Source organism: Nerophis ophidion, linkage group LG22 (assembly GCF_033978795.1).
Source record: "Nerophis ophidion isolate RoL-2023_Sa linkage group LG22, RoL_Noph_v1.0, whole genome shotgun sequence".
In the NCBI taxonomy this organism is placed as follows: Eukaryota; Metazoa; Chordata; class Actinopteri; order Syngnathiformes; family Syngnathidae; genus Nerophis; species Nerophis ophidion.
Genome location: NC_084632.1, coordinates 41,950,792 through 41,975,342, shown reverse-complemented (window position 1 = coordinate 41,975,342; position 24,551 = coordinate 41,950,792). Strand labels below are relative to the sequence as shown.

The window sequence follows — 24,551 nt, the reverse complement described above, 5'->3', positions numbered from 1 at the left end:
CCATAATGGATCTAACATAGTGTGAGTGTCCAGTCCAGAGTGGATCTAACATAATAGTGTGGGAGTCCAGTCCATAGTGGATCTAACAGTAGTGTGAGAGTCCAGTCCATAGTAGATCTAACATAATAATATTGTGTGAGAGTCTAGTCAATAGTGGATCTAACATAATAGTGAGAGTCCAGTCCATAGTGGATCTAACAGAGTAGTGTGAGAGTCCAGTCCATAGTGGATCTAGCATAATAGTGTGCGAGTCCAGTCCATAGTGGATCTAACATAGTAGTGTGAGAGTCCAGTCCATAGTGGATCTAACATAATAGTGTGGGAGTCCAGTCCATAGTGGATCTAACAGTAGTGTGAGAGTCCAGTCCATAGTGGATCCAACATAATAGTGAGAGTCCAGTCCATAGTGGATCCAACATAATAGTGAGGAGTCCAGTCCATAGTGGATCTAGCATAATAGTGTGAGAGTCCAGTCCATAGGGGATCTAACATAATAGTGTGAAAGTCCAGTCCATAGTGGATCTAACATAATAATGAGAGTCCAGTCCATAGTGGATCTAACATTATAGTGTGAGAGTCCAGTCCATAGTGGATCTAACATAATAGTGTGAGAGTCCAGTCCATAGTGGATCTAACATTATAGTGTGAGAGTCCAGCCCATAGTGGGTCTAACATAATAGTGTGAGAGTCCAGTCCATAGTGGATCTAACATAATGGTGAGAGTCCAGTCCATAGTGGATCTAACATAATAGTGTGAGAGTCCAGTCCATAGTGGATCTAACATAATAGTGTGAGAGTCCAGTCCATCATGGATTTAACATAATAGTGAGAGTTCAGCCCATAGTGGATCTAACATGATAGTGTGAGAGTCTAGTCCATAGTGGATCAAACATAATACTGTGAGAGTCCAGTCCATAGTGGATCTAACATAATAGTGTGAGAGTCCAGTCCATAGTGGATCTAACATAATGGTGTGAGAGTCCAGTCCATAGTGGATCTAACATAATGGTGTGAGAGTCCAGTCCATAGTGGATCTAACATTATAGTGTGAGAGTCCAGTCCATAGTGGATCTAACATAATAGTGTGAGAGTCCAGTCCATAGTGGATCTAACATTATAGTGTGAGAGTCCAGTCCATAGTGGGTCTAACATAATAGTGTGAGAGTCCAGTCCATAGTGGATCTAACATAATGGTGAGAGTCCAGTCCATAGTGGATCTAACATAATAGTGTGAGAGTCCAGTCCATAGTGGATCTAACATAATAGTGAGAGTCCAGTCCATAGTGGATCTACCATAACAGTTTGAGAGTCCAGTCAGTCATGGATTTAACATAATAGTGTGAGAGTCCAGTCCATAGTGGATCTAACATAATAGTGTGAGAGTCCAGTCCATAGTGGATCTAACATAACAGTGTGAGAGTCCAGTCCATAGTGGATCTAACATAATAATGTGAGAGTCCAGTCCATAGTGGATCTAACATAATAGTGAGAGTCCAGTCCATAGTGGATCTAACATAATAGTGTGAGAGTCCAGTCCATAGTGGATCTAACATAATAGTGTGAGAGTCCAGTCCATAGTGGATCTAACATAATAGTGAGAGTCCAGTCCATAGTGGATCTAACATAATAGTGTGAGAGTCCAGTCCATAGTGGATCTAACATAATAGTGTGAGAGTCCAGTCCATAGTGGATCTAACATAATATAGTGAGAGTCCAGTCCATAGTGGATCTAACATAATATAGTGAGAGTCCAGTCCATAGTGGATCTAACATAATAGTGTGAGAGTCCAGTCCAGAGTGGATCTAACATAATAGTGTGAGAGTCCAGTCCATAATGGATTTAACATTATAGTGTGAGAGTCCAGTCCATAGTGGATCTAACATAATAGTGTGAGAGTCCAGTCCATAGTGGATCTAGCATAATAGTGTGAGAGTCCAGTCCATAGTGGATCTAACATAATAGTGTGAGAGTCCAGTCCATAGTGGATCTAACATAACAGTGTGAGAGTCCAGTCCATAGTGGATCTAACATAATAGTGTGAGAGTCCAGTCCATAGTGGATCTAACAGTAGTGTGAGAGTCCAGTCCATAGTGGATCCAACATAATAGTGAGAGTCCAGTCCATAGTGGATCCAACATAATAGTGAGGAGTCCAGTCCATAGTGGATCTAGCATAATAGTGTGAGAGTCCAGTCCATAGGGGATCTAACATAATAGTGTGAAAGTCCAGTCCATAGTGGATCTAACATAATAATGAGAGTCCAGTCCATAGTGGATCTAACATTATAGTGTGAGAGTCCAGTCCATAGTGGATCTAACATAATAGTGTGAGAGTCCAGTCCATAGTGGATCTAACATTATAGTGTGAGAGTCCAGCCCATAGTGGGTCTAACATAATAGTGTGAGAGTCCAGTCCATAGTGGATCTAACATAATGGTGAGAGTCCAGTCCATAGTGGATCTAACATAATAGTGTGAGAGTCCAGTCCATAGTGGATCTAACATAATAGTGTGAGAGTCCAGTCCATCATGGATTTAACATAATAGTGAGAGTTCAGCCCATAGTGGATCTAACATGATAGTGTGAGAGTCTAGTCCATAGTGGATCAAACATAATACTGTGAGAGTCCAGTCCATAGTGGATCTAACATAATAGTGTGAGAGTCCAGTCCATAGTGGATCTAACATAATGGTGTGAGAGTCCAGTCCATAGTGGATCTAACATAATGGTGTGAGAGTCCAGTCCATAGTGGATCTAACATTATAGTGTGAGAGTCCAGTCCATAGTGGATCTAACATAATAGTGTGAGAGTCCAGTCCATAGTGGATCTAACATTATAGTGTGAGAGTCCAGTCCATAGTGGGTCTAACATAATAGTGTGAGAGTCCAGTCCATAGTGGATCTAACATAATGGTGAGAGTCCAGTCCATAGTGGATCTAACATAATAGTGTGAGAGTCCAGTCCATAGTGGATCTAACATAATAGTGAGAGTCCAGTCCATAGTGGATCTACCATAACAGTTTGAGAGTCCAGTCAGTCATGGATTTAACATAATAGTGTGAGAGTCCAGTCCATAGTGGATCTAACATAATAGTGTGAGAGTCCAGTCCATAGTGGATCTAACATAACAGTGTGAGAGTCCAGTCCATAGTGGATCTAACATAATAATGTGAGAGTCCAGTCCATAGTGGATCTAACATAATAGTGAGAGTCCAGTCCATAGTGGATCTAACATAATAGTGTGAGAGTCCAGTCCATAGTGGATCTAACATAATAGTGTGAGAGTCCAGTCCATAGTGGATCTAACATAATAGTGAGAGTCCAGTCCATAGTGGATCTAACATAATAGTGTGAGAGTCCAGTCCATAGTGGATCTAACATAATAGTGTGAGAGTCCAGTCCATAGTGGATCTAACATAATATAGTGAGAGTCCAGTCCATAGTGGATCTAACATAATATAGTGAGAGTCCAGTCCATAGTGGATCTAACATAATAGTGTGAGAGTCCAGTCCAGAGTGGATCTAACATAATAGTGTGAGAGTCCAGTCCATAATGGATTTAACATTATAGTGTGAGAGTCCAGTCCATAGTGGATCTAACATAATAGTGTGAGAGTCCAGTCCATAGTGGATCTAGCATAATAGTGTGAGAGTCCAGTCCATAGTGGATCTAACATAATAGTGTGAGAGTCCAGTCCATAGTGGATCTAACATAACAGTGTGAGAGTCCAGTCCATAGTGGATCTAACATAATAGTGTGAGAGTCCAGTCCATAGTGGATCTAACATAATAGTGTGAGAGTCCAGTCCATAGTGGATCTAACATAATAGTGTGAGAGTCCAGTCCATCATGGATTTAACATTATAGGGCTTTTAATTTTTTGCAGCTCCAGACATATTTTTGTTGTTGTTGTTGTTGTTATATTTTATGGTCCAATATGGCTCTTTCAACATTTTGGGTTGCCCACCCTTGCCCTAGCCCATTCCTGCTCTGTCACTGATAAAAAATATGATGGCAAATTGCATGAGGGTCAGGTGTTATGTCCATACGCGTGATAATCATTTCAGACGTGCAGCAGCCGCGACTTCTGCTGGGATTGCAATTTCTCTCACAACAGCTGTGACAATGCATCCGGTTTTTTTTTGTTTTTTTTGCTGCAGCATACTGGTGTGAGACTGAGGTCTATGATGCATGAACACCTTCTCTACTGTACTGTTCTGTGTGACTGCTGCTTGGCAGTAAAGACTCATTTTGTTCCACCTCATGTCAAGAAAAGGCAATAATGCATATATGCCTGCATGACATCCACAAATAACACTTCTCCTTATGTGCACTGCGGCGCAGAAACGACGTCTCCTTACCTGGCAAAGGGGGGAGATAATGGCTGCTGACGCCGGTTAGATTCCCGCGGTAGTGTGCAGTCTGATAGTAGGCTGCGTCCTGGCTCCTCAGCTGCAGCGTCATGGCAGCTGCAGCCCCGCTCTCGTCCTCCAGAACCTGGGCGGGATGGCGGAGTCTGACAGCCGCCACCACTCCCTCACAGGCGGCGGCGTTCACGGCAGGGGGTCGCGGTCTCCGGCGGGGCGACTTGAGGGGAGAGAGGAGGCATCCACTCCGGGGGGAAGGAACAAACATCGCATGGTCATGTTGGTGGTGAGATAACAAGCGACAGCATGCGGGTGGAAAGAGGAAACGCGCGGTCGATAATGATCCCACACCCCTTTCATATATAATGGTATAGTCTATTACCGATACCACTGCTGTTAATGTGCATGGGCGGCAGTGATGTCACATACAGCAGTGGTCCCCAACCTTTTTGTATCCGCGGACCGGTCAACGTTTAATAATTTGTCCCGCGGCCCGGTGGGGGTGTCCTGTATTTTTTTTTTTTTTCTTTGTCATGAAAAAGGGACATTTTTGTCATGAAAAAGGGTGTTTTTTGTCGTTTGTGCACTAATTTTAAGTGTATAATGTGTTTTTTATGTTGATTTAATAAAAATAAAAAATAAAAATAAAAAATAAAAAAATAAAAATTATATATATATATATATATATATATATATATATATTTTTTTTTTTAATAAAAAATTATTCTGCGGCCCGGTGGTTGGGGACCACTGACATACAGTATTGATGCAGACACTTTTTTTGCAACGTTTTTAATATATATATATATATATATATATCCATCCATCCAATTTTCTACCTTTTATTCCCTTTTTGGGGTCGCGGGGGGCGCTAGCGCATATCTCAGCTACAATCGGGCGGAAGGCGGTGTACACCCTGGACAAGTGGCCACCTCATTGCAGGGCCAATATATATATATATATATATATATATATATATCCATCCATTTTCTACCGCTTATTCCCTTTTGGGGTCGCGGGGGGCGCTGGCGCCTATCTCAGCTACAATCGGGCGGAAGGCGGTGTACACCCTGGACAAGTCGCCACCTCATCGCAGGGCTAATATATATATATATATATATATATATGTATATATATATATACATATATATATATATATACACATATACAGTATATATATGTATATGTATATATATATATCCAGTATATATATATATATATGTATGTATATATATATATATACATATATATATATGTATGTATATATATATATACAGTGGGGCAAAAAAGTATTTAGTCAGCCAGCGATTGTGCAAGTTCTCCCACTTAAAATGATGACAGAGGTCTGTAATTTTCATCATAGGTACACTTCAACTGTGAGAGACAGAATGTGAAAAAAAAAATCCAGGAATTCACATTAGAGGAATTTTAAAGAATTTATTTGTAAATTACGGAGGAAAATAAGTATTTGGTCAACCATCCAAAGCTCTGACTGATGGAAGGAGGTTTTGGCTCAAAATCTCACGATACATGGCCCCGTTCATTCTTTCCTTAACACGAATCAATCGTCCTGTCCCCTTAGCAGAAAAACAGCCCCAAAGCATGATGTGTTCCACCCCCATGCTTCACAGTAGGTATGGTGTTCTTGGGATGCAACTCAGTATTCTTCTTCCTCCAAACACGACGAGTGGGAGAGTGGCCGTGCGCAACCCGAGGGGCCCTGGTTCAAATCCCACCTAGTACCAACCTCGTCACGTCCGTTGTGTCCTGAGCAAGACACTTCACCCTTGCTCCTGATGGGTGCTGGTTAGCGCCTTGCATGGCAGCTCCTTCTATCAGTGTGTGAATGTGTGTGTGAATGGGTGAATGTGGAAGTAGTGTCAAAGCGCTTTGAGTACCTTGAAGGTAGAAAAGCGCTATACAAGTACAACCCATTTATCATTTATTTATTTATCATTTATCCTCGACAAAAAAATATTCCGGAAAAGGAAAAAAAATGTACAACGGAATGACAGACAGAAATACCCATTTTTTTAATATATATATAGATCAGTGGTTCTTAACCTGGGTTCGATGGAACCCTAGGGTTTCGGTGAGTCGGCCTCAGGGGTTCGGCGTAATAAAACACACCCGACTCATCGTGTCAATAAAAACTTCTCATTATCGGCGTATTACGGGTACGCCAACAGCAGAAGTCACACTGATTTGCAGGTGTGTCATTTGTTGTGAGTTTATGCAGTCTAGTGTGAGTTTAGTGTCGGTTTTGTTCTTTGAACAAGGTGATGTTCATGCACGGTTCATTTTGTGCACTAGTAATAAAACATGGTAACACTCTTAATGCACAGCATAGGACACATAGCAAGAGTGGTCCTCAGGTCCTGTTGATCAGGGACAGTAGTTCCACAGCCACAGATCCACTATTAACCACTAATATCACAGTCAGAATGAAAGCTTGTTCCCATAGGCACCATAAACTGTTAATAATGTTTAGACACAAGTGTGTATTAGATATACTATTATTGTACCATATGTCCCGGCAAGAAATCTGCGTTCAAAGGACTCCGGCCTATTAGTGATTCCCAAAGCCCAAAAAAAGTCTGCGGGCTATAGAGCGTTTTCATTTCGGGCTCCAGTACTCTGGAATGCCCTCCCGGTAACAGTTCGAGATGCTACCTCAGTAGAAGCATTTAAGTCTCACCTTAAAACTCATTTGTATACTCTAGCCTTTAAATAGACTCCCTTTTTAGACCAGTTGATCTGCCGTTTCTTTTCTTTTTCTTCTATGTCCCACTCTCCCTTGTGGAGGGGGTCCGGTCCGATCCGGTGGCCATGTACTGCTTGCCTGTGTATCGGCTGGGGACATCTCTGCGCTGCTGATCCGCCTCCGCTTGGGATGGTTTCCTGCTGGCTCCGCTGTGAACGGGACTCTCGCTGCTGTGTTGGATCCGCTGTGGACTGGACTCTCGTGACTGTGTTGGATCCATTGTGGATTGAACTTTCACAGTATCATGTTAGACCCGCTCGACATCCATTGCTTTCCTCCTCTCCAAGGTTCTCATAGTCATCATTGTCACCGACGTCCCACTGGGTGTGAGTTTTTCCTTGCCCTTATGTGGGCCTACCGAGGATGTCGTGGTGGTTTGTGCAGCCCTTTGAGACACTAGTGATTTAGGGCTATATAAGTAAACATTGATTGATTGATTGATTATATATATAGTATTTATATAGGTGTGTGTGTGTGTGTGTGTATTTTGGGTATATGCATGTGTGTATGTATGTGATTATGTGTGTATGTGTATGTATATGTGTATATATATATCCATCCATCCATTTTCTACCGCTTATTCCCTTTGGGGGTCGCAGGGGGAGCTGGCGCCTATCTCAGCTACAATCGGGCGGAAGGCGGGGTACACCCTGGACAAGTCGCCACCTCATCGCAGGGCCAACACAGATAGACAGACAACATTCACACTCACATTCACACACTAGGGCCAATTTAGTGTTGCCAATCAACCTATCCCCAGGTGCATGTCTTTGGAGGTGGGAGGAAGCCGGAGTACCCGGAGGGAACCCACGCATTCACGGGGAGAACATGCAAACTCCACACAGAAGGATCCCGGGCCTGGATTTGAACCCAGGACTGCAGGACCCTCGTATTGTGAGGCAGACGCACTAACCCCTCTTCCACCGTGAAGCCGTATATATATATATATATATATATATATATATATATATATATATATATATATATATATATATATGTGTGTGTATACATGTGTGTGTACATACGTAAGTGTATGTGAATTTAAATGTATTATATATAGATAATATAGAGCATCTACGCAGCAACCACTGAATTGATTTATATTATATATATTATTGTATTATATATTGTATATATAGTATATGTATAGGGGTGGGACCTAATAAGTTTACTTCTTCCCACTCCCTTTTGAGCCATTCTTGACATTTACAAAAGATTAGTCACATGTAGTTTTCAATGTAGGTGTAAAAATAATGTATCTATATATTTCTGGCTTAGGCTGTTGCCCCCGCGACCCGACCTCGGATAAGCGGAAGATGATGGATGGATGGATGGATATATTTCTTTTGTATTTTATGTCATTCTCTTGTTTTGTTTGCATGGCTCAAAATAAACCATTCATTCATTCAGTATGGGGAACATATTCACCATTATTATTGTTGCTTATTCACATGCACATTAGTAACATTTTGCTTCTTAATTAGTCATTATTAAGTACTTATTGATGCTTAATTCGGCATGGCCTCATTATAACCCTTAACCCTAACAAAATAACTCTAAATTAAGTCTTTATTACTTGGAATGTGTTCCCCTAGAGTCTAACAACCTCTAAAATAAGTCTTTGTTACTTAGAATATGTTCTCCATACTAAAGTGTTACCAAAAAACACATAACTTTGTCTTGAATTTGAAAAAAAAAACATTTAATTTTTCACTAAGAAGGGTTCAGTGAATGTGCATATGAAACAAACGGGGTTTGGTACTTCCACCGAGGTTAAGAACCACTAATATAGATGTATTTATTAAAGGTAAATTGAGCAAATTGGCTATTTCTGGCAATTTATTTAAGTGTGTATCAAACTGGTAGCCCTTTGCATTAATCAGTACCCAAGAAGTAGCTCTTGGTTTCAAAAAGGTTGGTGACCCCTGGATTAGACAATCTCCCACGGCACAATAGTGTGCCGCGGCACAGTGGTTGAAAAACACTGCTCTACTAAATCCTTTCAGCAAAAATATCGCAAAATGATCAAGTCTGACACATAGAATGGACCTGCTAGCCCCGTTTAAATAAGAAAATCTCATTTCAGTAGGCTTTTTAATGAAAAAAAATGATAATTTATGATTAATTTCTAACATTTTTATGACTGAGACCCTTCCGGAGACCAGGGACCAAACTTGAGGAAAGCCATAAAGGTTAAAAAAAAAAAAAAAAAAGACTATTGTATTGCTTTTAACCTTCGTCTTGTGTTAGGGTCGGCACCGACCCGTTTTAGTTTTTAAATGCATAAAAACACCACATAGATTAATTTTTTGGCATCAAAGCTTTTTGACTTTGTCAGGAACCTCTTTGTCAACAAAATAAAACATTTTAATTTTTTTCACTAAATTATAAAATGCTCCGGTAGAAATTATGCCCTTGGTGTTGTTAGGGTCGGTTTCGACCCGGTTATAAAAATAAGATGATAAAGCAATGATAAGAGCCAAAACTGAACACACTGACAGCCAGCTCCTCTCCCAATCATGTGAGCTTTAGTGGATTCTCATTTTACCTTGTTATCCTGTACAAAAACAAACAAAAGACGGACACTAAAAGTGTCACTTTTTGCCACTCTGATTTTGTTTTTTTTATTAGTTTTGGAACTAGTAATCTATTTCTCTTGGTTTCATTTGCTTGATTGGTTGTTTGTTTGATGTTGGATTTTTGTTGCTGAAAAAAATACTTTTTAGCCTTTTTCTTGAAGTAAATATATATGGGTCGAAATTGACCCGTAACACCATAGATGTTACTATGGTTAAAATTCTTAAAATGAAAAAAATAAACAAAACACATTTATTCAAGAGATGTGTTCTAATACCTCTTAGTAATAGTTAGGTAACACAACAACCTTTTTTTATTCATATGATTCTCTTGAGGTTCGGGGCGGCAATCCTAAAACCCCTTGGTGGACACCAGCGGTGAGGGATGCCGTCAAGCTGAAGAAGGAGTCCTATCGGGTCCTTTTGGCTCATAGGACTCCGGAGGCAGTGGACAGGTACCGACAGGCCAAGCGGTGTGCAGCTTCAGCGGTCGTGGAGGCAAAAACTCGGACATGGGAGGAGTTCGGGGAAGCCATGGAAAACGACTTCCGGACGGCTTCGATGCGATTCTGGACCACCGTCCGCCGCCTCAGGAAGGGGAATCAGTGCACTATCAACACCGTGTATGGTGCGGATGGTGTTCTGCTGACCTCAACTGCGGATGTTGTGGATAGGTGGAAGGAATACTTCGAAGACCTCCTCAATCCCACCAACACGTCTTCCTATGAGGAAGCAGTGCCTGGGGAATCTGTGGTGGACTCTCCTATTTCTGGGGCTGAGGTCGCTGAGGTAGTTAAAAAGCTCCTCGGTGGCAATGCCCCAGGGGTGGACGAGATCCGCCCGGAGTTCCTTAAGGCTCTGGATGCTGTGGGGGTGTCTTGGTTGACAAGACTTTGCAGCATCGAGTGGACATCGGGGGCGGTACCCCTGGATTGGCAGACCGGGGTGGTGGTTCCTCTCTTTAAGAAGGGGGACCGGAGGGTGTGTTCCCACTATCGTGGGATCACACTCAGCCTTCAATCAATCAATCAATCAATCAATGTTTACTTATATAGCCCTAAATCACTAGTGTCTCAAAGGGCTGCACAAACCACTACGACATCCTCGGTAGGCCCACATAAGGGCAAGGAAAACTCACACCCAGTGGGACGTCGGTGACAATGATGACTATGAGAACATGATACTGTGAAAGATCAATCCATAATGGATCCAACACAGTCGCGAGAGTCCAGTCCAGAGCGGATCCAACACAGCAGCGAGAGTCCCGTTCACAGCGGAGCCAGTAGGAAACCATCCCAAGAGGAGGCTGATCAGCAGCGCAGAGATGTCCCCAGCCGATACACAGGCGAGCAGTACATGGCCACCGGATCGGACCGGACTCCCTCCACAAAGGAGAGTGGGACATAGAAGAAAAAGAAAAGAAACGGCAGATCAACTGGTCTAAAAAGGGAGTCTATTTAAAGGCTAGAGCATACAAATGAGTTTTAAGGTGAGACTTAAATGCTTCTACTGAGGTAGCATCTCGAACTGTTACCGGGAGGGCATTCCAGAGTACTGGAGCCCGAAATGAAAAAGCTCTACAGCCCGCAGACTTTTTTTGGGCTTTGGGGATCACTAATAAGCCGGAGCCTTCCCTGTAAGGTTTAAATCGAGGGGTATACTGACAAAATAAGGCCCAATGGCCCAAACCAAAAATATTAAAACCAATATTTTCAAGGATAAGGAAGCCTAACAAGGTAACCAAGAGATGAGAAACAAATTGGATGATAGATAATTGTTTTTAGTGTATTTTACAGCTGATTTAAAACATGGGTCAAAACCGACCCGTTAACATAAGAGATGGTAACAGAAAGCAAACACAAGAGGAAGGTTAAAGAAGAAAAATATCAAAATGGCCCCCGCATAATTTGATTTTTCAGTCTGCGGCCCTCGGTGGAAAAAGTTTGGACACCCCTGCCCTCGCCGCTCGACTCTTTAATGGCACCGTCGGCGCGGTTCACAACATCCTCGCACACGACATGCTGCTCTGCTTCCGTCCGCCTCCAGCCAAGGCGGCTCCCCTATGTGGGTGAAGGGCTCCTGCCGTGAAGAGTCGCCGGTGAAAGGACGGAGAAAAGGCTGCTCGGGGAACCGCGGGAGTCGGCTCGCTGGCTGCTGTTAGCCGCGGAGAAGCTAGCAGCGCCGCCATCATCTCCGTAAGCTCATGTTTTTATTGTGTAATATCATGTTTAATTGGGTGCTATAATGTTTAATTGTGTACTATAATGTTTAAATGTGTACTCAAATGTTTATTGTGCTAACGTGTTAGTTGGGCGGACTAATTATAACGTTGTTGTTGTATTATCACACGAGGCTGGTCGTCATTAGCTGACGAGTTATGGTTGTCATCATCACAGCGATGTCATTCTTAACACAGCTTAGCCGAGCCACCATCAACACCCTTCACCTCATCTTCTTTCTTCCAGGCTCCTCTTCCCACGTCTCCCGCTGACAAGCCCGAGGACGGATGGAAGCATGAAGGCTGGATCTAGCCCGCCATCTGCCGCCCTCTGAGGTATGTTTAGATCAGTGGTCACCAGCCTTTTTAAATAAATAAATAAATGGGTTGTACTTGTATAGCGCTTTTCTACCTTCAAGGTACTCAAAGCGCTTTGACACTACTTCCACATTTACCCATTCACACACACATTCACACACTGATGGAGGGAGCTGCCATGCAAGGCGCTAACCATCAGGAGCAAGGGTGAAGTGTCTTGCTCAGGACACAACGGACATGACGAGGTTGGTTCCAGGTGGGATTTGAACCAGTGACCCTCGGGTTGCGCACGGCCACTTTTTGAAAGCAAGAGCTACTTCTTGGCTATTGATTCATGCGAAGGGCTACCAGTTTGATACAATCCAATCCAATCCACTTTATTTATATAGCACATTTAAACAACAATAACGTTTCCAAAGTGCTGCACAGCCATGTTAAAAACAATATTATGCTCCACCAATGACTGAATAAAACAAAAAATGAATAAAAATAAAACCTATAAAAACAAATATGATTAAAAACTATTTTAAAGGTTAAAATCAATTAAAACAGTAAAATAAAAATCATCCATCCATCCATCCATCCTCTACCGCTTATTCCCTTTCGGGGTCGCGGGGGGGCGCTGGCGCCTATCTCAGCTACAATCGGGCGGAAGGCGGGGTACACCCTGGACAAGTCGCCACCTCATCGCAGGGCCAAGACAGATAGACAGACAACACTCACACTCACATTCACACACTAGGGCCAATTTAGTGTACTCATCAAACACTTATTTGGAACATCCCACAGGTGTGCAGGCTAATTGGGAACAGGTGGGTGCCATGATTGGGTATAAAATTGCTTCCATGAAATGCAAGTAATTCACAAACAAGGATGGGCCTATCGAGGGTCACCAATTTGTAAGCAAATTGTCGAACAGTTTTCGAACAACATTTCTCAACGAGCTATTGCAAGGAATTTAGGGATTTTACCATCTACGGTCCGTAAAATCATCAAACGGTTCAGAGAATCTGGAGAAATCACTGCATGTAAGCGATGATATTACAGGCCTTTGATCCCTCAGGCGGTACTGCATCAAAAACTGACAAAGTGTATAAAAAACACAGAGGACAACAGAGGACCACACAACTCACGTAGTGTTCAATCAATGTTTATTTATATAACCCCAAATCACAAATGTCTCAAAGGACTGCACAAATCATTACGACTACAACATCCTCGGAAGAACCCACAAAAGGGCAAGGAAAACTCACACCCAGTGGGGAGGGAGAATTCACATCCAGTGGGACGCCAGTGACAATGCTGACTATGAGAAACCTTGGAGAGGACCTCAGATGTGGGCAACCCCCCCCCCTCTAGGGGACCGAAAGCAATGGATGTCGAGCGGGTCTAACATGATACTGTGAAAGTTCAATCCATAGTGGCTCCAAGACAGCAGCGAGAGTCCCGTCCACAGGAAACCATCTCAAGCGGATCAGCAGCGTAGAGATGTCCCCAACCGATACAGGCGAGCGGTCCATCCTGGGTCTCGACTCTGGACAGCCAGTACTTCCTCCATGGTTATCGGACCGGACCCCCTCCACAAGGGAGGGGGGGGACATAGGAGAAAGAAAAGAAGCGGCAGATCAACTGGTCTAAAAAGGAGGTCTATTTAAAGGCTAGAGTATACAGATGAGTTTCAAGGTGAGACTTAAATGCTTCTACTGAGGTAGCATCTCGAACTGTTACCGGGAGGGCATTCCAGAGTACTGGAGCCCGAACGGAAAACGCTCTATAGCCCGCAGACTTTTTTTGAGCTCTAGGAATGCACTAATAAGCCGGAGTCTTTTGAACGCAGATTTCTTGCCGGGACATACGGTACAATACAATCGGCAAGATAGGCTGGAGCTAGACCGTGTAGTATTTTATACGTAAGTAGTAAAACCTTAAAGTCACATCTTAAGTGCACAGGAAGCCAGTGCAGGTGAGCCAGTATAGGTATATATGTATGTATATATGTATATAAAGGTATATACAGTACAGGCGTAATATGATCAAACTTTCTTGTTCTTGTCAAAAGTCTAGCAGCCGCATTTTGTACCAACTGTAATCTTTTAATGCTAGACATGGGGAGACCCGAAAATAATACGTTACAGTAGTCGAGACGAGACGTAACAAACGCATGGATAATGATCTCGGCGTCTTTAGTGGACAAAATGGAGCGAATTTTAGCGATATTACGGAGATGAAAGAAGGCCGTTTTAGTAACGCTTTTAATGTGTGACTCAAAGGAGAGAGTTGGGTCGAAGATAATACCCAGATTCTTTACCGAGTCACCTTGTTTTATTATTTGGTTGTCAAATGTTAAAGTTGTATTATTAAATAGAGGTCGGTGTCTAGCAGGACCGATAATCAGCATTTCCGTTTTTTTTGGCATTAAAAGCCAAAGAATAAAAGTGGGTCTTAAGACGAGACTTAAAAACACTCCACTGTGGAAGCAAGTTTGAACATGGAGGGGCAGAGTGTTCCAGAGCTTAGAAGGCCCTGTCTCCCCTGGTCTTAAGTCTGGTCTTGGGCACCACGAGCTGAAGCTGAGCTGGCTTCAGAGCGCGCGCAGGGATGTAAATTTGGATGAGGTCCGAGATATGATTGCCAGTGCCAGTCCATGTAAAGATTTAAAGACAACAGAAACTTAAGCAATGTTTAAAATCAATTCTAAAATGAACAGGGAGCCAGTGCACTGAAGAATTGGGGTTATATGCTGGCGTTTCTGGCCTGCCCCTGTTAAAAGTCCTGCTGCCGGGTTCTGGACTAACGCAACGGGAGAGAGCTTTTTGGCTAATGCCAGCATAAAGTGCATTGCAGTCGAGTCAGGCCACTGAAATAAAAGCATGCACCACTTGTTCAAAAAGGTTAAAAGATAAAAACGGTTTAACCTTTACTTAAAAGACGAAGGTGATTAAAAACACGATTTTAAAACGCCATTGACTTGTTTGTCAAGTTTAAAATGGCTGTCTATAGTGACGCCAAGGCTGGTGACTTTGGGACACACATCATTTTGCAATGGTCCCCAAGTCAGTGAGGGCCGGACCAAAAACTAAAATTTCCGTTTTTCCCTCATTCATTATTTAAAAATTCTGCCTAACCAAGCCTTGACGTCACATAGACAGTTAAGAAGGGTGAGGTGTAAGGGGGCCGTGGCTTTTGAAATCGGCATATAAATACACACTTAAATACATTGTCCGAAATAGCCAATTTGCTCAAATTACCTTCAATAAATCTCTCTCTCTCTCTCTCTCTCTCTCTCTCTCTCTCTCTCTCTCTCTGTCTCTCTCTCTCTCTCTCTCTCTCTCTCTCTCTCTCTCTCTCTCTCTCCATATATATATATATATCCATCCATCCATTTTCTACCGCTTATTCCCTTTCGGGGTCGCGGGGGGCGCTGGCGCCTATCTCAGCTACAATCGGGCGGAAGGCGGGGTACACCCTGGACAAGTCGCCACCTCATCGCAGGGCCAACACAGATAGACAGACAACATTCACACTCACATTCACACACTAGGGCCAATTTAGTGTTGCCAATCAACCTATCCCCAGGTGCATGTCTTTGGAGGTGGGAGGGGCCTATCCCCAGGTGCATGTCTTTAGAGGTGGGAGGGGCCTATCCCCAGGTGCATGTCTTTGGAGGTGGGAGGGGCCTATCCCCAGGTGCATGTCTTTGGAAGTGGGAGGCAGCCGGAGTACCCGGAGGGAACCCACGCTTTTGATTGATTGATTGATACTTTTATTAGTAGATTGCACAATACAGTACATATTCCGTACAATTGACCACTAAATGGTAACACCCCAATAAGTTTTTCAACTTGTTTAAGTCGGGGTCCACGTTAATCAATTCATGGTAAGAACATGCAAACTCCACACAGAAAGATCCCGAGCCTGGATTTGAACCCAGGACTGCAGGACCTTCGTATTGTGAGGCAGACGCACTAACCCCTCTGCCACCGTGAAGCCCATATATATATATATATATATATATATATATATATATATCTATATCAATCAATCAATCAATGTTTACTTATATAGCCCTAAATCACTAGTGTCTCAGAGGGCTGCACAAACCACTACGACATCCTCGGTAGGCCCACATAAGGGCAAGGAAAACTCACACCCAGTGGGACGTCGGTGACAATAATGACTATGAGAAACCTTGGCGAGGAGGAAAGCAATGGATGTCGAGCGGGTCTAACATGATACTGTGAAAGTTCAATCCATAATGGATCCAACATAGTCGCGAGAGTCCAGTCCAAAGCGGATCCAACACAGCAGCGAGAGTCCCGTTCACAGCGGAGCCAGCAGGAAACCATCCCAAGCGGAGGAAGGATCAGCAGCGCAGAGATGTCCCCAGCCAATACACGGGCGAGCGGTACATGGCCACTGGATCGGACCGGACCCCTTCCACAAGGGAGAGTGGGACATAGGAGAAAAAGAAAAGAAACGGCAGATCAACTGGTCTAAAAAGGGAGTCTGTTTAAAGGCTAGAGTATACAAATGAGTTTTAAGGTGAGACTTAAATGCTTCTACTGAGGTAGCATCTCGAACTGTTAGCGGGAGGGCATTCCAGAGTACTGGAGCCCGAAATAAAAAAGCTCTATAGCCCGCAGACTTTTTTTGGGCTTTGGGAATCACTAATAAGCCGGAGTCCTTTGAAGGCAGATTTCTTGCCGGGACATATGGTACAATACAATCGGCAAGATAGGATGGAGCTAGACCGTGTAGTATTTTATACGTAAGTAGTAAAACCTTAAAGTCACATCTTAAGTGACTTAAATTGTCTGTCCATCTGTGTTGGCCCATGCGATGAGGTGGCGACTTGTCCAGGGTGTACACCGCCTTCCGCCCAAATGCAGCTGAGATAGGCACCAGCGAACCCCCGCAACCACCGAAAGGGACAGGCGGTAGAAAATGAATGGATGGATGAGAATTAATGTTATTTATTTAGTTTGATCATTTTCCTCAACATCATGTGGTTTATGTTGTACATATGTAGCATCATCTCAAAAGATACAAAGAATTTCTATTGCGACATCCAGTGGACACATTTAGAACAGCAGTTTCATTCAAAAATTTCAGGTTAATTTTTATACTTAGCAAACTCATCCCGCGGGCCGGATAAAACCTGTTTTGGCCCTCGGGCCGTATGTTTGACACCCCTGCTTTACACCATAACCAAGCATGAATTAATGTAGCTCTTGTCTCCAAGTAGGTGTAATGTCACCATACTTGCCAACCTTGAGACCTCAGAATCAAGGAGAAATTTCAAAAAGCCCGCCGCATGTCACCGATTCTGTCCATAACTTTTATGGACAGAATTTCTAGGCGCAGTCAGGGCGTTGAAGGGATCCGGTTCGGTGGCTGCAGGATTAGGTCTCTGCTTTTTGCAGATGATGTGGTCCTGGTGGCTTCAACTGGCCAGGATCTTCAGCTCTCTCTGGACCAACATGTGTGTGCTCCAATCACTCTATCACAAAAAAACAAGAGTCGTAGAAAGTATTGGAAACTCAAGACAGCCATGACATTATGTTCTTTACAAGTGTGTGTAAACTTCTGATGGTGTGTTTGCCAATGTGCTGTTGCTGCACCATCCAACCAGTCTGTTTTTGAGGCCAATGTTCCCCCACACCCTTACATCCTGTGTTGTTTGGAAGCTTCCTTTTTAGGCCCAAAGTGCTCAGTTGCATCCTGATTAGGGTCACAGCTCACAAAACCATTCAATGAATGTTATGTGGTTGTTAAAGTCCTACTGAAAGCCACTACTAGCCACCACGCAGTCTGATAGTTTATATATCAATGATGAAATATTAACATTGCAACACATTTTTAGTTTACTAAATTGCAATTTTAAATTTCCCGAGAGTTTCATCTTGAAAACGTCGTGTAATGATGACGTGTACGCAAGACATCACAGGTTTTAAGGAAATATGAGCGCCGCACACACACACAGCTAAAAGTCGTCTGCTTTAACCGCATAATTACACAGTATTTTGGACATCTGTGTTGCTGAATCTTTTGCAATTTGTTCAATTAATATTGGAGAAGTCACAGTAGAAAGATGGAGATGGGAAGCTTTAGCCGTTAGCCACACAAACACACGGTGATTCCTTGTTTAAAATTCCTGGAGGTGAAACTTTACTATGGATCAGAGCGCGGTCAAGCGAACATGAATCACGACGGAATGTTAACCAGCAGGTTTTGGTCAGAAAATTGTGGTAAAAAGTCGCTTCTTACCGGATATCAGCTGAGCTTGTGCCGCCCAGAAAGCTGCCGTCGACTCACGTGGACACCCTTCCGACTATCAGGTACTATTAAACTCACTAAAACACTAGCAACACAATAGAAAGATAAGGGATTTCCCAGAATTATCCTAGTAAATGTGTCTAAAAACATCGGAATCCGTCCCAATGCAATCGCGTTTTTTTTTTTTCTAGTCCTTTGCTATCAATATCCTCAAACATGAATCTTTCATCCTCGCTCAAATTAATGGGGAAATTGTCTTTTTCTCGGTCCGAATAGCACTTTTTGTTGGAGGCTCCCATTAAAATCAATGTGAATATGTGAGGAGCCATCAACATGTGACGTCATCGTCTGCGACTTCCGGGCTTTTCTCTTAACACCAAAAGTTGCGAACTTTATCGTGGATGTTCTTTACTAAATCCTTTCAGCAAAAATATGGCAATATCGCAAAATGATCAAGTATGACACATAGAATGGACCTGCTATCCCCGTTTAAATAAGAACATCTCATTTCAGTAGGACTTTAAGTTCATTTTTAAGCTGGATTGATTTCATACATTGTACGTTCAGTTTGCTTTTCCCCTTTAATATTTTCGTCTCATTCTTACAGGGCCATATTGTGATTATTTTTCTAGGTTTAAAATCATAACATGGTCTACATCAGTGGTGCCCAACCACTGGTCCGTGACAAATTTTCTACCGGGCCGGAGAGAACAATAATTAATTTACAAGGGATGGCATTTTCTCCATTTTCACTTTGGTCCGTCCAACTAAACCAGGGGTGTCAACCTTGTCTTCATTGAGGGCCACACTGCAGTCTTGTCTGCCATTAGAGGGCCGCTTGTAACCAAAAAATAATGAATTTGCCTATGAATTTAAATGTTTTAATTTTTTTTTTACTTAAACAGTAAAAAAAAAAAACTCTGCGGATTTTACCACAGTTTTTTACAGAAAAACTTGAACTGTAAATTACTGTATGTAGTGTTTTTTTTTTTCAATTATTATTATTTTTACAACATATTACTGTAACTAGAAATACAGTACCGCTGTTTAATTTTTTTTGGGGCAACTCAGCTGCCGGTTTTTTACCACAATAAAATGTGATACGATAAGATCATCAACCGTGGATTTTACAGTAAAAAAACCCCCACAAAACTGACAGCTCAGTCGACAGAATTTTACTGTAAAACAACAAACATTGGTCGTTTTTTTTCCAACAATATGCTGTAAAAACTCCCCAAATTTGACAGTAAGATCTTTTGGTAAATTTTATAGTGTACAATTTGATGGATAACTTGCTTCGAAATCATAAGTTAAGCAGATATTTTAGTATTTATTTGGATTTTGACTAAGAAAGTTAGATAATATAATATTTGTTGCAATATTGGACAGTAATATTTTTCCCTGTCAAACTAGAAAAAAAAAAAAAAAACAATACCTTAAAGTAAAGTAAAGGAAGAAATTATAAGGAACCGTATTTTTCGGAGTATAAATCGCACCTGCCGAAAATGCATAGTAAAGAAGGGGAAAAAACATTTAAGTCGCATTTTTGGGGGAAATTTATTTGATAAAATGCAACACCAAGAATAGACATTTGAAAGGCATTTTTAAAAATAAAGAATAGTGAACAACAGACTGAATAAGTGTACGTTATATGAGGCATAAATAACCAACTGCTATGTTAACCTAACATATTATGGTAAGAGTCATTCAAATAACTATAACATATAGAACATGCTATACCTTTACCAAACAATCTCTCACTCCTAATCCATAAATCCCATGAAATCTTATACGTCTAGTCTCTTACATGAATGAGCTAGATAATATTATTTGATATTTTACGGTAATGTGTTAATAATTTCACACATAAGTCGCTCCTGAGTATAAGTCGCACCCCCGGCCAAACTATGAAAAAACTGCAACTTATATTCGGAAAAATACGGTATTTGTGGACGTTGCTTCGGCACAGGAGCCAAGCATGCAGTTGTTAACAAAGTTTTTAAAGTAGTAAATGTGAGTGTGAATGTTGTCTATCTGTGTTGGCCCTGCGATGAGGTGGCGACTTGTCCAGGGTGTACCCCGCCTTCCGCCCGATTGTAGCTGAGATAGGCGCCAGCGCCCCCCGCTACCCCAAAAGGGAATAAGCGGTAGGAAATGGATGGATGGGTTTGGCTTTGCATAGTAGAGTTTTAACTTGCACTTACAGATGTAGCGACCAACTGTAGTTACTGACAGTGGTTTTATGAAGTGTTCCTGAGCCCATGTGGTGATATCCTTTACACGCGGATGTCGGTTTTTGATGCAGTACCGCCTGAGGCATCAAAAGTCCGTAATATCATCACTTACGTGCAGTGATTCCTCCAGATTCTCTGAACTTTTTGATGATTTTACGGACCGTCGATGGTAAAATCCCTAAGTTCCTTGCAATTGCTCGTTGAGAAATGTTCTAAAACTGTTTGACAATTTGCTTACAAATTGGTGACCCTCACCCCATCTTTGTTTGTGAATTACTTAGCATTTCATGGAAGCTGCTTTTAGACCCAATCATGGCACCCACCTGTTCCCAATTAGCCTGCACACCCGTGGGATGTTCCAAATAAGTGTTTGATGAGGATTCCTCATCTTTTATTTATTTATTGCCACCTTTCCCAACTTCTTTGTCACGTGTTGCTGGCATCAAATTCTAAAGTTAATGATTATTTGCACAAAAAAAAAATCTTTATAATTTTGAACATCAAATATGTTGTCTTTGTAGCATATTCAACCGAATATGGGTTGAAAAAGATTAGCAAATCATTGTATTCTGTTTATATTTACATCTAACACATTTTCCCAACTCATTTGGAAACAGGGTTTGTATGTCTAGTTCAACCCGTAGCAATACTGCTGCGTAGTGTTTCAATAAAGCTGGATTTGTTTAACACTCAGTTTCTAAAATGTGTAGCTCATCCTCCATATTCTCAGGCTCAAATATATAAGGTTGTGGATCATCATTTGTCCCCAAGTAATCGTTGTTGGCATTCATGAAGTCTGCAAGACGTTTTGATGCGTCTGTGAAATTAATACGTCACCGTATGCTTAAAATGACCAAAATAAATAAATATTACATATTATCATTAATGTTTCTGTTCCTACATTACATATATACTTAAGGCATGCATATAAAACGTTGATAGAGGTTTTTCAATGGTTTTTTTTAGAGCGCTAAATTCCATTGTTAGGGCTTCCAAAGACATGCACCTGGGGATAGGTTGATTGGCAACACTAAATTGGCCCTAGTGTGTGAATGTGAGTGTGAATGTTGTCTGTCTTTCTGTGTTGGCCCTGCGATGAGGTGGCGACTTGTCCAGGGTGTACCCCGCCTTCCGCCCGATTGTAGCTGAGATCGGCGCCAGCGCCCCCCGCGACCCCAAAAGGGAATAAGCGGTAGAAAATGGATGGATGGATGTTAGGGCTTCACGGTGGGAGAGGGGTTAGTGCGTCTGCCTCACAATACGAAGGTCCTGCAGTCCTGGGTTCAAATCCAGGCTCGGGATCTTTCTGTGTGGAGTTTGCATGTTCTCCCCGTGAATGCGTGGGTTCCCTCTGGGTACTCCGGCTTCCTCCCACCTCCAAAGACATGCACCTGGGGATAGGTTGATTGGCAACACTAAATTGGCCCTAGTGTGTGAATGTGAGTGTGAATGTTGTCTGTCTATCTGTGTTGGCCCTGCGAGTAGGTGGCGACTTGTCCAGGGTGTACCCCGCCTTCCGCCCGATTGTAGCTGAGATAGGCGCCAGCGCCCCCCGCGACCCCGAAAGGGAATAAGCGGTAGGAAATGGATGGATGGATGTTAGCTGACCTTTGTTAGCCTTAATTTACGAGTTAGAATGCATAAAAAGAAAACCTGTGTGTGCTTGTCTTATATAAGGATTGTGAATAATAGGCTAATTTCCCCAAAAAGTGCAGTTCTTCACATAAACATGGACAATTCGTGACAGGTTATATCCAGCGTGTTGCAGGCTGCCACAAATAAATGAATGAAAAACTGGTATTATACTACAATTACGAAACATTACTCTAATTTTACCTATTAGAGTGCAGATCTCAGACTAGGCTGGTCTGTTAAAGGGGAATTGTACTTTTTTTGGAAGTTTGCCAATCATCCACAATCCCATGTGAGACAAGAACACAGGTGTTTTTAGTCCGTGCAGCCTAAAACCAAGAAAAACAAGACAATTATGTATAGTGTATAAGTCATTAGAATACAATCTATTTTGCAAATGATGGTTTTGGTTCGGTATGTACCTCGGTTTAGAGGTCGCGATTCGGTTAATTTTCGGTACAGTAAGAAAACAACAAACTATACATTTTTTGGTTATTTATTTACCAAATTTGCAAAATCTTCCACCAAAAATATTTTTCTTAGTGCAATATTTGATGTGAAGTAATCGGAACCTTGGATAGATCAATAATTTATAATAACATTAATTTTGATTCAATATTATGTTTTGAACAATAACAGTTTGAAAGAAAAAAAAAACAGCTTTGTTTTATTAGTCAATATTGCAACTTTTTCTAAATTACATTTAAACTTAAAAGTTTTTTAAGTTCACTTTTGTTATGTTTTTGTTTATTTTAATAGTATTTTTAGAATGTGCCGCGGGCCTTTAAAACATTAGCAGTGGGCCGCAAATGGCCTCCGGGGCACACTTTAGATAAAAAAAAATTTAATCGGATAAATGTGTCGATAAAAATCAGAGCCTGGCGACATAACTCTCTTGCTCTCTCTGTCTCTGCCCCTCCCTCACCAATGTTGCTGCATGCTCACTTTGTTTTGTTTTTAACCCCATTCTTAACCCTTAACGTACATTGAAAATAGACGCAACCCTAACTCAAAATGCCGGACATTTGAGGCATTTAAGAAACTCCGCCCGGACAGCCCCGCAAAAGAGGACATGTCCGGTGAAAAGAGGATTTTTGGTCAGTATATTGTAGCCCGGTCGCTGATAGCATTCCGTGTGTTGTGCCTCGGTGTGCATTGTTTACATAACGTGCGGTACGCTACTTAATATGTCCATGTGGAAACTTGTTCAGTACACCTCCGAACTGAACCGAAACCCCCGTACCGAAACGGTTCAATACAAATACACCAACTGTTACACCCCTAGACAAAGATGATCCAGAATCCTATCTTTTTGAGCCTGAATGTAAGGAGGATGAGCTACAAGTTTTAGAAGCTGGGCTCTAACTTCCTTTAAGCAGATCCAGCTCGGGTAAAACACCAAACCATCATATAGAACAGGGGTAGGGAACCTATGGTTCTAGAGCCAGATGTGGCTCTTTTGATGACTGCATCTGGCTCTCAGATAAATCTTAGAACAGTGGTCCCCAACCACCGGGCCGCAGAAGAATTTTTTATAAAAAAAAAAAAAATAAAATTTTTTTTTTTTTTTAAATAAATCAACACAAAAAACACAATATACACTTACAATTAGTGCACCAACCACAAAAACCTCCCTTTTTCGTGACAAAAACGTCCCTTTTTCATGGCAAAGAAGAAGAAGAAGAAAAAAAAGGACCCCCGGGCCGCGGGACAAATTATTAAGCGTTGACCGGTCCGCGGACACAAAAAGGTTGGGGACCACTGTCTTAGAAGACATTGCTTAACATGAGAAGTAATAAATAATTTCACTGGTAAACAGTGTTAAAATACGTTCAAAATATAAATCATTCTCTTGCATTTTTATCCATTCATCCGTTTTCTACCGCACCTGTTCAAGAAGTCAAGAATGGTAAGAAATATGTGTTTCACTATTAGTTAGCTTCAGAATAAAAACGTTATTTAAAAAAATAACAGACGTGTTATACCCGAATTTTGGTTTTACATAAAAATCAATCAATCAATCAATCAATGTTTATTTATATAGCCCCAAATCACAAATGTCTCAAAGGACTGCACAAATCATTACGACTACGACATCCTCGGAAGAACCCACAAAAGGGCAAGGAAAACTCACACCCAGTGGGCAGGGAGAATTCACATCCAGT

At 41.9% G+C, this 24,551-nt stretch overlaps 2 protein-coding genes across 5 annotated transcripts in view; one reads left to right on the top strand and one right to left on the bottom strand.

Annotated features, from left to right (window-relative positions):
• The window catches only part of zmat3 (zinc finger, matrin-type 3), a 43,100-nt gene extending 38,353 nt beyond the window's left edge, over nt 1-4,747 (bottom strand). The window contains exon 1 of one of the 2 annotated variants that reach the window (XM_061883871.1): nt 4,363-4,747. In XM_061883871.1, coding sequence (XP_061739855.1) covers nt 4,363-4,636 — 274 coding nt within the window. In that variant the 5' untranslated portion in view covers nt 4,637-4,747. The remainder of the gene's footprint in view (nt 1-4,362) is intronic. The other variant, XM_061883870.1, reaches the window with a different exon arrangement.
• Nucleotides 4,748-11,372: 6,625 nt separating this feature from the next.
• LOC133540868 (phosphatidylinositol 4,5-bisphosphate 3-kinase catalytic subunit alpha isoform-like) overlaps nt 11,373-24,551 on the top strand; it is a 79,111-nt gene continuing 65,932 nt past the window's right edge. For 2 of the 3 annotated variants that reach the window (XR_009803748.1, XM_061883867.1), the window contains exons 1-2: nt 11,374-11,903; nt 12,174-12,262. The gene's annotated coding sequence lies outside the window, so the exon portion shown is untranslated. Of the gene's footprint in view, nt 11,904-12,173; nt 12,263-24,551 lie in introns of all 3 variants that reach the window. The other variant, XM_061883868.1, reaches the window with a different exon arrangement.